At 38.6% G+C, this 16,825-nt stretch overlaps 1 protein-coding gene and 1 pseudogene across 2 annotated transcripts; one reads left to right on the top strand and one right to left on the bottom strand.

Annotated features, from left to right (window-relative positions):
- Positions 1–828: 828 nt before the first annotated feature.
- LOC145770978 (uncharacterized) lies at positions 829–6,615 on the bottom strand (annotated as a pseudogene).
- On the top strand, positions 3,040–15,544 carry LOC145770200 (uncharacterized). 2 transcript variants are annotated; one of them, XM_082581788.1, is made up of 4 exons: positions 3,040–6,950; positions 12,258–12,355; positions 13,940–14,174; positions 14,973–15,544. In XM_082581788.1, exons 3-4 carry the CDS (start codon positions 13,963–13,965, stop codon positions 15,478–15,480), a joined length of 720 nt encoding a protein of 239 aa, XP_082437914.1. In that variant the 5' UTR covers positions 3,040–6,950; positions 12,258–12,355; positions 13,940–13,962; the 3' UTR covers positions 15,481–15,544. The 2 variants fall into 2 exon arrangements, with proteins under 2 accessions (XP_082437914.1, XP_082437915.1); XM_082581789.1 differs by lacking the exon at positions 12,258–12,355.
- The last annotated feature ends 1,281 nt before the right edge of the window (positions 15,545–16,825 follow it).

The following is a 16,825-nucleotide window of genomic DNA, read 5'->3' as shown; positions in this document are numbered from 1 at the left end:
AGGCTATGCTCGTTTCTGAACAACAAGCTTCGTTCCTGCTTTTGCTTCGTACTCTTCAATGGATCTCATGGCATCTTCAACTGAAGCCAACCACTTCAACAATAAACAATTGATTTTTTATTGTTATAAACTTATGGATCTTCATCACCCATTTTTTGCCATAAGAAATCAAAGCATTTATGCCATTGCCTAAGATTACAGTGAAGAAATGTAAATACTACACACATGCAACAAATCTGGATTTAGCGAGTATAAGGTAGCTGATAGTTTGAAGCTCCAGTTTTTCTTCTTTCCTTCTACTATAAATAGACTATTTCACCACATTTAGGTTTGTTTTATTCTGATGACAGCTCCTGATGAGTCAGTCAAAAAAAAAAACTGCAGCTTCGAGCTACCTTTTACTTGCTATTTTCAAGTTCTGTACCACCATTTGCTATGAAAGAGTTCAACATATACTAATTGTGTGAAGTTGGAAACAGTAAAATAGTTGAATATTGGTGAACTGTTGAAGGTCTTGTTGGACCGTAGTATATTGCAGCAACTACATTACAAACCTGTACTAGTCCATGACTTTCAGCCAGCTCTCCCAAAGAATGTTAAATGTCCTAAATGAATCAGAACTTTTAATGCCAGGATTGGATTCATTAGTCATTCAAGAACACATCGTTAGCGTTTTATGTGAGGACCATTGAAAAAACGATTTTTATCAAATGTTACAAGTTTCAAGCATAACGCGTCAAGGCCAATAAGTCTTTTCGTAGGTCACGGTTTACATATCCTTGGTTTGATTGACACACCGAGATTGCAGTATCACCTGAACATTCAATGTCACTTCTCCATAAGGTTGCATTTCCTGCAGAACCAAGACTTCGTTTTTGGCGGCATTGTTCTACCAAGACATCTCAGATGGTGCCAATCCAGACACGAGTCGCACATGATGCTGTCGCCGGCATCAAGATCTAAAAAACAGGAGGTGCACAACCAGCGGCGTTTATTTCGCAAAGTAGTCAGTAGGTTCTCCATCAACTTCCAACCGTCAAAAGAAAAATGTCTTCGCACAGAAGCAATGGCAATGTTTTCATCTAAACACTTCATTGGAATTCTTTCGGGCAATGTTTCAATTTCATTTTCTTCGATCAGTCGATCGCTGAATGGACGCAAGACCTCTTCTATTACCTCAGAATCGACAAACCAACTGAGTATTGCTGAAAAATATGACCATGGGTGACTTTGTTTGATGTAGCCTACGTACGCTTTGACGTAGCCTATCGGCTAGGCAGGCCCACAGAAGTCAAAGTGTAGTTTTTTAAACTAACGTAGGCTATAACAAAAATGAAGTCACACAAACATAAATGCAACAAACCTGCTTCTTTCTGAAAAGCGACTTCAGTCTGAATGGAATTGGTCCGCTCTTTTTTTGTCTCTTGCGTGGTAACCCAATGACTGTCAATCCAGCTCCTTTTGGCCTGCCACGTTTCATCATCTTCGGTGGAAATTTAATTGATCCTGCATCATCTGTTAATAAACACAACGAGAATCGAATATAAGCTACAACGTAGAAAACATCACTATTTCAACGTTTTTATTAAAAAATTAATAAACATAGTGCATTATGCAATGCAAGAAAAAAACAACTAATCAGAAATGAATGTTTCAGAAACAGCACATACTTGTAAAAGACTGAATAGAACTGGACGGTGTCTGCATCATAATCGCACTGGTATCAACGGTCGACAAGACGTCACCGGGTGTGTGCTGTAAAGTACTGTTTGAGACCGTAGGAAATGCAATTCCAGGATCATTGCTGGAAGATGTTGCAGCAGCACTTCCAGTATCAGTGCCTGAAAAGGATCATGCAGTTGTTCACAAAAGCAGAATTACTGAGCATCTGCAACCTTGTATAATCGTAAATTAGTGCGCATGCAGTACATATTAGCCCACCTATTGGATAGCTCAACGCCATAAAAATCATTGCTCAAAAAAGAATTGACTGCAAAAGTGCAAAATCACGACGCAAGTTGCAGTAACTAACCCATATCTCTTCAGATATTTGAAAAAGTAGTCTAGTTTTTCTGATTTAGTAAATAGTGCTAGCATATAATTATAGGCCTACCTTTCTGAGTTTGACCCAAAAAGTTCACAACTTGGAATTTCTTTCCTTCCTGCAAGAACTCTGCAATTTGTCGTAAATTATCCAGGTTGTATTGGAATTCATCCATTCCTTGTTCAGATATCATTAACGCAATCTTCTGGGAAATATCTTGAACCCGGCGATACTTTTGCTGTTCTGATAAAACACATCTTCTTTGAGGCTTGTTAAGAATCTCAACAGCTGGTAATGTGGATGCAGGACCGTTGTCCAGTGAGTTTCTTGTCAGGCGATGGGATTTAAGAAAATATTGCATTGTCCACCGGTTCTGAACAAAGATTGGGATTGTACTCTGACATATGGAGCTGCCTTCTAACTGCCAAGACATGCCTACAAGGTAGCAGCATTGATGATGTGAATCCACAAGGACATGCTGTTGTTGTGACTGCCAATTCCCCATGGACACGAGATTTTACTATGGCAGAATCATTCAAAATCTCTGACATGACAACCTTTTCCGCTAACTTGAATTGTTGTTGCACATGAATATATGCAAATGGTGTCAGTAGCTGTTGGTATTGTCTCTCCGCCACACTTGAAATCGCATCCATTGGAACCTTAAGGAAAGCATTTGACGCTTTGTGGTCACGTTCGGTGGAAAGAGATTGGATACATGCCATCAGATCTTTAAAAAACATTGTCATTCCTGAGTATTTTGTTATGACACTTTTCAACTTTCCATTGATGGATTCCAGTCGATTATTACTTCTGTTCAAAAAATTAGCTTTCAAGTTGCTCAGTCCATCCACCCATTGATGTCGAATAGCATGCCAGTTATCGTTATAATATGTTGTGACAGCAATTGGGACTGTTTCAACGAATTGGTTATACATTAACTTATAAGCTGACTCATTTTTGGCATTTGCCAGTTTTCCTAAAATTTCAAGTGATACCTGCCTTTGGGCTGAAGAAATGCCTAATTTTTCCATGGAAACTTCTCTACGAAAAGTGCGAAGGGTATGAAAATAGCAAATTAAAATTTCTGCAGTAGGTAGCATTTTCATCATGGCATCCCGCTCTGTCATGTCTTTGTCAGCCATTACAACCTCCACTTTATCCCAAGCTGGATTGTGGAGTTTAAACTGAGTTAACAGCTTGCTGATAGTCAGTTTGTCTTCAGTGGCTACAAGCCACAGACACACAATTTCACTCTGACCTAAGCCATCAACATTCAGCATAACATATATAATGGCATTCTCAAGTCATTAAGTTTGTAGGTTGCATCAATCAGCAGCATTTCGGGATATGCCGCAAAGGTTTCCCGCATGTCTTTCGTTTGAAAGTATATCGCCTGCAATTGTTTGTCATCATCTGCAAACACATCTACTGCGGCACCTAAAATGAAAATAAACTGAGGATTGGTATACCCTACAAAGCAAGAATCTTGGCAATCCTGGGCCAGACTACATCAGATTTAAAAGCAAAAACATCAACTTTTAGTGAAATTTGTTTTCTATTCTATGTTATTCTAATTATTGGCCAGAGGAAGGATGTTTATGCCTTTGGTAATATTTACATCATATAATCAATGTTCCAACTGAGCGGTTGTATACCACTCTCACCCAATTCTCTAAAAGATGCCACATGGCAATGCTTAGGGTCCGTTAAAAGGATCCATTAGGAGTAAACTTTTACGTAGATTTCAAATTTAGCAATGTTTTCTATTTCTATCCACTCAATGTAGAATTGTTTCAAGATATTGAAGACCTTTGATTGAATTCCTTGATCCCGCTTTCAATCTTACAATCCCCATAGCGCCTTATGTTGCAACAAAAATTTTTGGAGCATGAGGTTGGGAAAGTAGAATGAATTCTTGTGAAGAAAATGAAGCAAAAAATACTCTCAATTGACCCTTTATAGCTCAATGTTGCAAATTTTCCACACGTTGTAGGGTTCTGTGTTGGTTATACTAGACAAACGTTTTCTGAATAGAAAAACGTCTGAAACTTAGATATTTTTCTTGTGTAGCCTACTATGATGTGCGTACTGGTAATCCGCAGTTCACTGCAGTAGACGAAGTCTATTGACCGGTAAACCAGGCGGTCAACACTTTAAATTGAACTAGCAATGGTGGGAATTGAACCCACGTCATCGAAATAATTCATCTGCAGTCTAAACCATTACAGCGAGAGGTCAATCGCGAATTGCTTAATTGACATTATATCTGAAATGGTTTAAGAAGAATGCTCACACACAATATCATGTGACAATCAATCTGCAGCAGCGACCTATAGATTGCAAATACGCCTACGGTGTTGACCAATGTTACAGGCAACCTGGTAGCCTATTCTTGCATTGCTGCAGTACTACAATGATGCAAAAAAAAAAAGATTTATCCAAGGTCATGACCCTGACCACAGCTTGCACACACACCTCCGGCTCTAGGCCGGAGTCACATCACCTCCAGCCCGGAGCCAGAATTTGACCGGAACCGGAGCTCATTCTATCACTACTTATCATACTGCACATGGAAAGTCATCTCTACTATTTAGCATGAACATATCTTGTATATAATAACAAACAAAAAAGTTTTGTCTGTCGACTAACCTTTTTCTTTCTTCATTTCATTAATAAGTTCATCATAGGTGTTTTCATACAAAGGTCTCTGTTTTGCGGCAATATTATGCAGATCTTTAAGAATAACTGTTTTTCCTGTAGAAGCTGCAATGTGCTTTTGTACCAACTTTTTATTTGCTTTGGTGGCAAGCATTTCTCCGATCACACTGCTTTCTGTTTCATTTAATCTTCGTTGTTTAGGCATCAAATTAAATGCATTCTGAAAAATAATTTATATGCACATAATCAAGAAAACGACATATCATTTGACAGGTGTCCAACCCACAGAGATGGGCAAGATCACCAGGTTTGGTGAATCGGCGGCTTGAATATGACCAGTTTCGCACAAACTGGTCATATTCAGCATGTGCGTAGTAATGCGCGCAAAGTGAAATGACCACTTTACCGTGTCTTACGATGAAGTCAAAATCAGAAAATCTGTCTTGCAACATTTTTAACGTGTTTTAGTACAGTAGCAAACAATATTTGAACTTCAAGTGTCATAATCAAAATGCAATTGTACACGAAAAGTAATTTTTTGGATAGAGGGGGGTTTTAGACGGAAATTTCAAATTTTTTTTACTAGAGTTCTTAGAATGTACTATTGTATCCTAAAACCTGGGTTAAAATTGAATTTGAAAAAAAAGCCGATTAACCCCCCCCCCCCTAATGTTATTGCTCTTTTTTATCCTTCACATAATTTCTGATGAAAGCCTCATCGTATACAGAGCAAGTGTGACCATAGCTCAAAGGCTATGACTACTACAAAGGGTTATTTCCACTTACTTCATTGAAATCATGATTATGATCATTGACATTACTAATCTCAGTGATGCATAGCGCTTTTCCATCTGACGTTGCATTTACTTTGATTCCAAATGGACAACCTTTGATAAAAGTACTGAAAAACAACAAAGATGAGGTGACATAGGCCGTGTTGAATCACCCATAAGTACACTTGAATTAGCCATAACTCACGTTGAAGTAGCCTACCTGCAAGTCATGTCGAATTGCCCATAAGTTGCATCCAATTACCTATAAGCCCACCTGAATTACCCATAAGTCCGGCTGGATTATCCATAAAGTCACGTTGAATTACCACAAGTTCAGCCGAGCATTCTCATAAATCTAGTCGATTTACCCACAAGTCACGTCAAATTGCCAAAAAGCTGCGTTGAAGACCCATAAGACATGTCTTTATGGATAATTCCATGAGACTTACGGGTAATTCGACAAATTGTGCTGATGAGCAATTCGACGTAACTTATGGGGAAATTGACAAAACTAATGGGTACGGTAATTCAATGCAACTTAGGAATAATTCTGGGCATGACAATTCAATGGAAATTACAATAGACAGCATGCGGGAATGGTTCAGCAGAATATATGCATTTTGCTAAGTTCTCAGCATTCATAAGGAATGTAGGCAATTTGCACTTATGCAAAACTCAATCTATTAGCAAAACTTATGCATATAGGCTACATGAGTAGCTCAACCTATGGGCACCAAGGACAAAACCATCATTACTTACCTTTGATTTGGTCTTTTTCCTTGACTACATGATTTGGGTGTTCTTCCTCCATGCACACAAGCATACTGTATTGTACGATACTTCAACTGCTCATTCCAGGTTTTTGTGGATGTAAGTGCTAGACGTCGTTTTGCGCGTTTAATTGTTATGGAATTTCTCACATAAACATTGACAAAGTTTTCTTTTTCCCATTGCCTCAAAACTGTAATATAATGCTCCCTTCGTAATCATGATGACGATGGATTCATTGACGTGTAGTTTCGATCAGCAAAATCAGCAACTACCGCGGTCCACTTTGCGATCAAGTGTGCAGCACAAGCCAATACGCATGCGCGCGAAATACGTATGAGCGTCGTCGGATGAAACGCCTGAGCGCATTAAGGTCTTGCTCGAGTAAACAACGTCTTGCTTGAGTGGTGCTTGTAAGAATAGCTTCAGAGGCTAGTTTTACAATATGTTGTAAGAATAGCCACTTCGTACATTTTATGTGTCAAATTGGAGAATTTCTGACTCTGACGTTAGTTTCCAATACAAAGAGGAAGATAGTACGGTGGTTGAAGAAGTAGCCCAAGTGATGATGAAGAAGAAAGTGTGCTAGAACCTGAACCCTATCGTTTTGAGCCTGAGTACACAGAGGCAGAGATCAATCAGCTTCAACTTGCTGATGTGACTGACGTTTTTCAGCAGGAGGATCGAGTGGGAAACACTGACTGGTAAGCAAATTTAGATATTTGAGGGCAACACTAAAAGGCGGAAACGCGGAAATATACCGAAATAACTTTAGAATTAAAACAGTCATAGTATTTAATGATCTTACAATTGCTTCTAAATAATATCTTTCAATGATATTTCAACATAAGAAAATGTTCGGTATTGAGTTGTGGCTAAAAATCGCATTTCCGCCTATTTCCTATTTCAATAAATTCCATTAAATTTCAAAATTTACTCCAATAACTGTGGAATTAAAACAGTCAAAGTATTTAATGACCTCACAATTGCTTTTAAACAATATCTTTCAATGATATTTCAAGATAAAAGTAGGTTCGGTGGTGAGTTGTTGTTAAAAATCGCATTTCCGCCTTTTTCCTGTTTAAATAAATTTCTTTCAATTTTCAAAATTGTTGAATTAAAACAGTCAAAGTATTTAATGACCTCACAATTGTTTCTAAACAATATCTTTCAATGATATTTCAACATAAAAGTAGGTTCGGTGGTGAATTGTTGTTAAAAATTGCATTTCCGCCTTTTTCCATGTTGCAACATTTGATTCTTTCATGATGAAATTATCGCTATGTTAAACAATATGGACGCCAAGATCGTATTTTCGCGTTTTCTACATCGGCATTAAATCGCTACTTCTGCGGACAATACGCCATTCCACGCCCGGCTTATTTCCGCGTTCCGCATTTCCGCCTTTTAGTGTTGCTCGATATTTGACATCATATAGGCTACTGCATTTGTTTAGCAAATTTATTGGTAAGCAAATTTATATATATATTTGACATACATTTGACATGACACATTATATATTTGAGCTCTACCCAGTGATCAATTTCGAGTAATGGGTAGTACCAAATTTAAGTCACAAGTAGAGTAGACAACCGGAAACAGACATTGCAGTCGGCTGCAGCGTGGGTCAGGTGTACGTCGGAAGGCGTACACCGATGCATAGCGCTCAAGTCCGCTTTCCCGCAATGCAGGATAAAGATAATACAAAAAAATATGTATATATACCGTATCATACTGCATTTGTTTAGCTTTACTTAACACAAAAGAATGAAATCACCGACCGTAGCGGGATAAGTGCTCAGCTTTGCATTGCATTTCCCTATGGGTTTGTAAAGCCTTAAACCTACAACACGTTGAAAACAACTTTACAAATGCAACCGAAATTATAACGAAATAAAATCTTAACGCTCTTAAGTTTACCTTGCCTAATATTATACTAATTATATTGCAAAGTAGCATTTTCCCGTACCGGTAGCCTATGCATTATTACTAGGGCAATTATTTTTTGGCCTAAAAATTGAAACTTTTGACATTAAATTTTTTTTTGACAAATTTTGACGTATGAAAAACTCAAGTAGTTAAATTACGCATCACTGTACAAAATGCTGTACTACACAGCTGCCGCAAAACAACCTATCAAAAATTTTACACATTTTGAGGTGTGTTGAGCACCACATCATATTAACCTGATTATTTCACCTAATGGCTTATGATTCACAATAAGTAGATAATGGGCCATTTACACCAGTACAAAGTAGGCTAAAAAGGCAAATGTGATCCCATACTTGTTTCAAATGTTGGCTGTTGGGTATGAGAAGATAGGTACACATTACTAAGCTTTTGGTATTAAGGAAAGTAGTTTCTTTCTCTCAGCCGCCTTTCCTGCAGCAATTATGCCTATCCAATTTATTACACCCTAGGTAGAGGTGAGCGGTGTTTTCAACAACCAGCTTAAGCCGGGAGTCGAACCAGGTTTGGTTGGTTTTGAATCTTTATCCTCGGACTGACAAAGCCTTGATAGGTCATTCCTGGTAGTTTCGCATACTTGTAAATGTAGAGGCTCTTGACTCAGGGCCGGTTACCGAGATTGACAAGGTGAAATTTTCATATTGTTGAAGTGTTGTTACTGGGGAATTATTCCATTCACTTGGTACCGCTGAATGGGAAGCCGTTCGAAATGCGTTGCTCAAGCGCACACCCCGAGAGTCGAACCAGCGCTGCATGATCTTGAGCCGGCCTAAGCTGCGCCCTTTTGGGGCAAATTTTTAATTTCAATTGGGGGGATATCTAAATATCTGTGTATGCCTGAAAAATGAAGGCATGCAAAAAAAAAAAAATTCCGTCAATGTTTAGACCCTGCTGTCGGCCCCGAAACATTTGCAGGTTACCGGAATTTTAAAATATTCATAAAATCTTAATCTCTTGTGTTAGGTAGGGCATGTTGGTATTCATTTCTATTGTTTTTGGATAGTTAATCCATTCATTAAGTTCACAGACAAATTTAGACATGTTTTACAATTTTAATTTTTGCGACGATGACAAATTTTCTTGCATTTTATGTAAATTTTTGTGGTTTCTGAGGGTTATGATAGTAGCAAGTTAGATTTACTGGTTCTGGTACATTCTGAAACAATATAAATAGACTCATTAGTTAAACATTTTAACAGAAACAATGGCTAAGGAAGTCCAGATGAAAAAATAGTATTATAATTCTTATTTGTAACAAATTACATCACAGGCATGTAAGTATGTATGCTGTTTCTCCACCCATTAACTTGATTCCGATTATACCTTCCAGAATACTACGAAATATACCTACCTGACTCATTCTTTTGAATGTATTGTAATAGCTGAGCGTAAGAATGGCATAACAATCTTCAATAAAGGATGATCCTTTAGAAATAGAAAAGTATGAGTCACTGCAAACATCCGAACTTCTGAACAAGAATAACCAGTAGATTCTTAGGTTAAATAAAAATTTTTTTAGGAAGTCTTAACTTTAAAATTTGTATTCTACAGGAAAATGTGTTGCTGAAGGTGTCGTGGATCATCTCATCTCAATGAAAATTAACATATCTAACATATGTGTTATTTGAGGAGATGGTACACACTCTAATACTAGCTGGAAGGATGGTTTAATGGCCCATATCGAAAGAAGTATAGGAAGACCTTGTCAGCATGTAGTTTGCTTACTTCACCACTGCGAGTTATCACTTCGCAAACTTTTTGAACACATTGATGGATCAACTTCAGGGCCAAACAGTTTTAATGGCCCAATCGGAAAAATGCTTGCCAAAAATGTATGAGAAATGGAGCCACTACTATTTGAACCACATATATATACCAAAATATCCTGAAATTTTGGTTCAAGTTGAGCAGAATCTCTCAAATGATGCAAAGCACCTGCATAAGCTGGGTAAGGCGACCAATAGTGGAAATCTTCCAGAAAGTTTAATCAAGAAAAAAATTGGCCCACTGTGTCACTCGCGTTGGTTAACTCTAACTCATTGAACCTAAGAATCTGCTGGTTATTCTTGTTTTTGTTCAGTCTTTCTTTTGGTTTCAAGCTCTTTTACTTGGTCTATGATGGTCTTCTTGCAATTTGTGGCTGCTATAGATGCAGATGAATACATATTGATGATGTCTTCGTAGAGTTGATTGTGCAGTTGACTAGATGTTGTGGAATTCATAAATTGAAATGTACGGAGATAGAGAAAATGTCTGAGCACATTCAAATGAAGCGAAAGTTCGGATGTTTTCAGTGACTCATACTTTTCTATTTCTAAAGGATCATCCTTTATTGAAGATTGCTATGCCATTCTTACACTCAGCTATTACAATACATTCAAAAGAATGAGTCAGGTAGGTATGTATATATTTCGTAGTATCCTGGAAGGTATAATCGGAATCAAGTTAATGGGTGGAGAAACAACATACATTACATACTTACATGCCTGTGATATAATTTGTTACATAAATAAGAATTATATGCATAATACTATTTTTTCATCTGGACTTCCTTAGCCATTGTTTTTGCTAAAATGTTTAACTAATGAGTCTATTTATATTGTTTCAGAATGTACCAGAACCAGTAAATCTAACTTGCTACTATCATAACCCTCAGAAACCACAAAAATTTACATAAAATGCAAGAAAATTTGTCATCGTTGCAAAAATTAAAATTGTACAACATGTCTAAATTTGTCTGTAAACTTAATGAATGGATTAACTATCCAAAAACAATAGAAATGAATACCAACATGCCCTACCTAGCACAAAAGATTAAGATTTTATGAAGATTTCAAAGTTCCGGTAACCTGCAAATGTTCCGGGGCCGACAGCAGGGACTAAACATTGACGAAAAAAATTTTTTTTTTGCATGCCTTCATTTTTCAGGCATACACAGATATTTAGATATCCCCCCAATTGAAATTAAAAATTTGCCCCAAAAGGGCGCAGCTTGAGCCGGGCTGCGTAACCACTGAGATAGGCCTAATAAGAAGGCCAACACCTTATCCGTTACACCGTCACTCTGCGCCAAAGTAGGCTACAAGGTGTAAAATGAAAAATTCACTGACAGTGCAACCTCTACGACACCATGACAATGCAGTTTGTAAACAACTTTGACAATTTTTGACCTAACACTACAATTTTGATGAATTTTTGACAAGTAAAAAAGTAATCGCCCTAATTCAGGGGTTCTTAAACTTTTTTAACGCGCACCCCTTAATAAAAATTTTGGTTTGCGTGGGGACCCCCTTTATGGCCTAGTCCGAGAATTTTTTTTTATCAGTATGAATATAACACAATGAGTGGAAACTCACTCTTCTCTTAGTGTTTCTCTTTTATCTCTCTCGTTTCTCTACGTCGTTTGTTTCATGGTTCACTGTTTGCACATGGAAGGCTACAGACTGCGACCGTACGGGTGTACGGCGTGCTAAGAATGCACTAAAGCAAGGCTAAAGTGACGGCGAATACCACGAAGCAATTGGACTGTTCCGACCATAGTATTTTTGTTAGGTGGTTTAAAAGTTTATTTTCGTTACCGCTTGTCTTTTCAGATTATTGTGTGAAATTTTAAAGTAGGTTAATCAGGATGTTACAGGTCAATAAGCAGGGTAAATACAAAGGCTCTTGCTAACAACAATATTAAATTAGTATAGGGTAGCAAAGGTCTACGAAATACGATACAAAACGACTGACTGTAGGCTATATGGTTATCAAAGTTTATCTTATCCAGCTATAAACAACCAACAGGGCTAGAAGAAGTTTGGCTTTTTATAACAGTGCAATGGAAAACAGTTCTGATAATTTAACTGTCGAGTATCTTGTGGAAATAATCGAAGATGAAGAATTTCAAAGTATTCCCATTTCAACAAGCGCGTCTACAGTGCAACGTGAATTTGGGTGAGAAAGCGTTTCAAAGGACCTCGCACCTCTAATTAAATTGTGCAGTTGTGTGTTGAAAGCTAAATAAAATTGTTTGGATATATTATCCGGTATTTTTGCAGATGTCACTTATGTCCGAAAACTTACAAAACCAACGGGGGATTGCGTTTTCATGTCAAGTCAAAGCACGCTGGAAACACATGTAATAACACCAGAAAAGGTATGGTACTACAGTTCCGCATATTACCTGCCTGTAGACCGGCAAGACAACTTTATAGCCTGAATCGTCCATTTACACATTGTTTCTATGTCTGGCGACGACGGATCAACATTAAAATCTGACTGCAGTCAGCCACTTGTGTGTAACAATTGCTGTGGTAGGCATATCCAGCCTGCCAAATTAAAACATATCGCAAATATTGCATCTATTCAACACCTGCCTACGTCGAATCGACGTAAAAAGGGGAAATTGTTAGACCACATTCCAGACGTCAAAATAGCAAAATGACGCCCCTAATTTCTTGAAACGGAGGCCCATACCCCCTTCAGGTTGCAACTAAGACATCATATATCGCGTTTTCGTTTGTAGAGGGGGCATTGATCCCCCTGACCCCCCTCTCGGGAGCCCTGATTCTACTGAATAGCGTCATTACACCAATATATAATGGAAACATAAGCTACCGGGACGCATCTTTTGAAAATGTACCATTGCATAGGTCGTCGTCGTCGTTCGTATGAAGCAGAAAGTTTGTGGTCAGCCGAATGGAAGGACTTGGAGCCAACTTTTCGTCAAGTCATCTAGTGTACGGAGGCCTGTTATTCCATTGGGAGGGGAATAGATGGGACACCCAAAGATAATGTGGTTAGCTGTTTGCTCCGTCGCACCGCACTGACAAGCAGCAGAGTCCCTTATGCCCCAGCGTGTCAAGCAAGCATTGAAGCGGCCAACTCCCGTTCTTATTCGGTTCAGTGTCACCCACTCCCTTCTCTGAAGCTCAGAACCAAGTGGGAGTGAAGAGGCAGGAGAGACATCGAATAGAACGAGGCGAGACTTTATTTTTGGCACAGTGCTCAATTCCTCGGACCAGGCATCTGACGTGCTGAAATCAGCGAGCTGGAGTTTTGCAGCACGCCTTACAAAAGGGCGCCGTGATGGTAGGCGTTGTATGATTGGGACATTGACAGTGGATACGCAGTCGTGTAGTATGTGGTTCGGATCAGCACAGGCTTTATTTACCAACGAAGACACCATCGCTTCTCTGCGTACATTAGCGGGTAGGATACCTGACAGCACTGGAAGGTATTGCTGTGGTGTTGGTTTTAAGCATCCAGTAATAATGCGCATTGTCTCGTTCAGGCAGGCGTCTAATTTTTTGGTGTGCTTGCTGCGACACCATGCCGGAGCTGCGTATTCTGCGGCACTGTAGGCAAGCGCCAGGCCACCTATGCGGAGGGTAGATGGTTTTGCCCCCCATGTTGTGCCGGCCAAGCACCTCAAAAGTCCATTGCATTGCATAGGTGTATAGAGGGAATGGACCAATCAGAAGGTTAGGGAAAAGGATAGTAATAATATAGTTGCTAAGATCGAGTTTTCGACCAACCAACATGGCGTAGAGAGTATGCTATTGGCCAGAAGACTGGAGGTCGTTGGTTTGAATCCTCTATTTTGGTTAAGATGTGTTTGATTTGGGAATTTGTAGACAAGTTTCCTTTTAGGAAACGTATTGTGGTACACTTTCAAAAGGTGCTACCGGGACATCCGCCACTACATGTAGTATTCATTACACACTTTGTATTTTTTTAGTGTTTGAATCAACAGTACAGAAGATGTGGTTACAAATTGGTGGTTCACTTGATAACTTCACTGATGCAGCTCTTCAATATTACATTCGTGCATTCAAATCCACCACAAATGGGAGCGAACTTTTTCACAAGTTTAGCTGTGATGCAATTGAAGTGATCCCAGGTTTATTTCACGGAAAACTTCAACGTATGGAAGCAGTGGAGCAAACAAGAAAATTGTTTGATGTGTTTCTGAGGTAAAAACCAAACATATAGTGGCATTTTCATTCTATACCGATGCTATAGCTTGTTTAACCAATGTAGCTTATCAACAGTGATTTACATTTATTTCAATAATGTCTGGTACGACGAACGACAGTTCTGCCAGATTTCAGAAACTGCCTTCAATGATTAATATGCTTATCCAGTGATCTCGTGGGATTGCTGTTGACTGAGCCAATCCCAATCTCTCCGTCTTATCTTCAAGTACGAAACTTGTCTTAATTCAGTCTGTATTTATTGGTCGATATCCAAAAACTTCAACTTGTATCAAAGATGTCATAGAAACAGCAACAAACCTAAAGTGGCAATGGGCGGGGCGGGACATGTAGCAAGAATGAAAGACAACAGATGGGCCAGGATAACCACAGAATGGACACCAAGATATGCAAGAAGAACTAGAGGGAGACCAAAAAGAAGATGGCGAGATGACATAGAAGAAAAGATTGGCATCACCTGGATGAGAACAGCAAAAGACAGAATGGTGTGGAAACATGTGGAGGCCATCTGCCAGCAGTGGCATGACCGGCTGATGATGATGATGATGATGATCCAAAAACTTCATATAAAGTCGCCAAATAGATAACGCAATTGTCCATACCAGCCAGTAAATGAGACATACTCAAGATGCATAAAACGGGGCAAGATGCATATTTTAACTTTGCCTACATTACCGTAAAAAATAGCACGAATTTACGATTTGTATACCATTAAATACTCTTGCCAGCATCTATGTTCAATACACAAACATTAACGTTTTGAAATTTACATTTCAGAGATGAAAATAGCAAAGTTTCACAACAACAACAAACGACTAATACGGTGCTTACAACTGATGAAATACACATAATAGAATATATTGGGGGATACGTGTTACGAAAATTGAAGCGCAGTGCCACAGATGAACAACAAGGCATTTTGTCTAAACTAGAAAGTGACACCAGTTGCACAGCGGGTTCATCTATGATTGACACACTACAAAACGACGAATACGGAACATTACTGAAGCCAAGTCCTACTCTGATGAAAATTTTGCTGAGGCTGGAAGTGGATTTTCGAAAACATTTCAGCTTTTGTAATACAATGCAGACTGTGTTTAAGGAGATTGATATAAACAGTTTGTATTTATTAACCAACGACTGGGACATTGTGTCATATATTGTAAACCACATTTGCAAGCTATATTTTAAAATTCGTACTTATCAAAAAACGAAGATTTTAAAGCTCAAAGTCATTGGTGATGTTCAGAAAAACAACATCGGTCTGCGTAAAGCGTTACAGTAAAGACACTAATGTACGGAATATTGCTCGTTGTTTTACAATAAAATGTAAATGAAAGTACTTTATGTTGTAGTGCTACGCCTTCCTATTGCTTTAGACTACGGTTTTTTCATGGAACGTCATTTTTCATAAGGTACTTTTCATAGAGTGGCCGCTTTTAGCGAGCGCCGAATTAGTGTTGTGGGCAATACCAGTGATGAAACAAACATGATAAAAGTGCAAGCAGTTGAAAAATCGGGGAAAGAGAATAGTTGTAAAAGTTGTGAAGAAAGAATCTGAGCAGGAATTGACCAAATTAAAAAACAATCTCAACAAGTATATACGGTAAGTGTATGAAAATTCTGAAGCAAGATGGGAAAGATGTCGATGGTGGACGATGTAAGAAAGGGATGAAAAACTTTGATGCATGATCGTGGAAGACTTTGGAAAGAACATAAGGGGGTGATAATGAATGAGGAAAACGATTGGGATCAAAATGTGGAATTCGATGTGGTAGCAGGTTCATTAAAGAGAGTAACTCGAGAGGAGGTGACGCCAGCAATGAAGAAAAAGAAAATCGGGGTACGCTCCTGGTCTATCTTAAAGGGATAGTAAAGGAAAAACCTGACTTGGCGCTTTTCCACTTTCATTGTGTTTAACATGCTACCATAAAACGATTTTCAATAAAATTTTGCCCCATTGCGGTCTGATCAGCATTTCGCGCCCGCATTTGTCAGAGCTTTCAAGACGACAATAGGCGTGAGCAGCGAAGCGTGCGACTGTGCAGTCTACGTCACTATAGGCGAGCAATCAGTTGATCGCGTAATAGTTCTTACTGCGGGCGATTTAACTGTAGGCTATGTATGTATGTACATCAAAACAGCAGGTTTCAACATCAAAACAACAGACAGTTTGCTCAAAACATCAGATCTGATGTTAGTGTTAACGTGGCTTTTGTTATTGCTGTCTATAGTGACGTATTCTCGAGCAGTGTTTGCAGTTTTTGGTCATTTTGAAAAAAAAAAAAAATGAAACATTGAACTTTGGGCCTTGTCAGCGCCATTGAAAACAATTTTTTTTCGGTAATTCTTTTTGAAATGTACTCTTGAATGTTCAGTTTACGCATTTTAATGCTTAATTCCAGTTTGAAAATTTCATTTACTATGCCTTTAAGTCACTATGTAAATGATACGCGCAAGTGGAGAGACAGGATTGAAAGTAATGCAGGAAATCAGCCAACGTGTGTTAGAGATGGAAAAGGAATGCCAAATCAATGGAACATGAGCGTGATGATACCCATCTTCAAGGGAAAGGGTGATGTAATCGATTGCAGGTCATATAGAGGAATAAAACTGTTGGAGCATGCAAT

Source organism: Aplidium turbinatum, chromosome 5 (assembly GCF_918807975.1).
Source record: "Aplidium turbinatum chromosome 5, kaAplTurb1.1, whole genome shotgun sequence".
Taxonomy (NCBI): Eukaryota; Metazoa; Chordata; class Ascidiacea; order Aplousobranchia; family Polyclinidae; genus Aplidium; species Aplidium turbinatum.
Note: the sequence above shows the minus strand (reverse complement) of the source record. Positions and strands in the feature narration are given on the sequence as shown.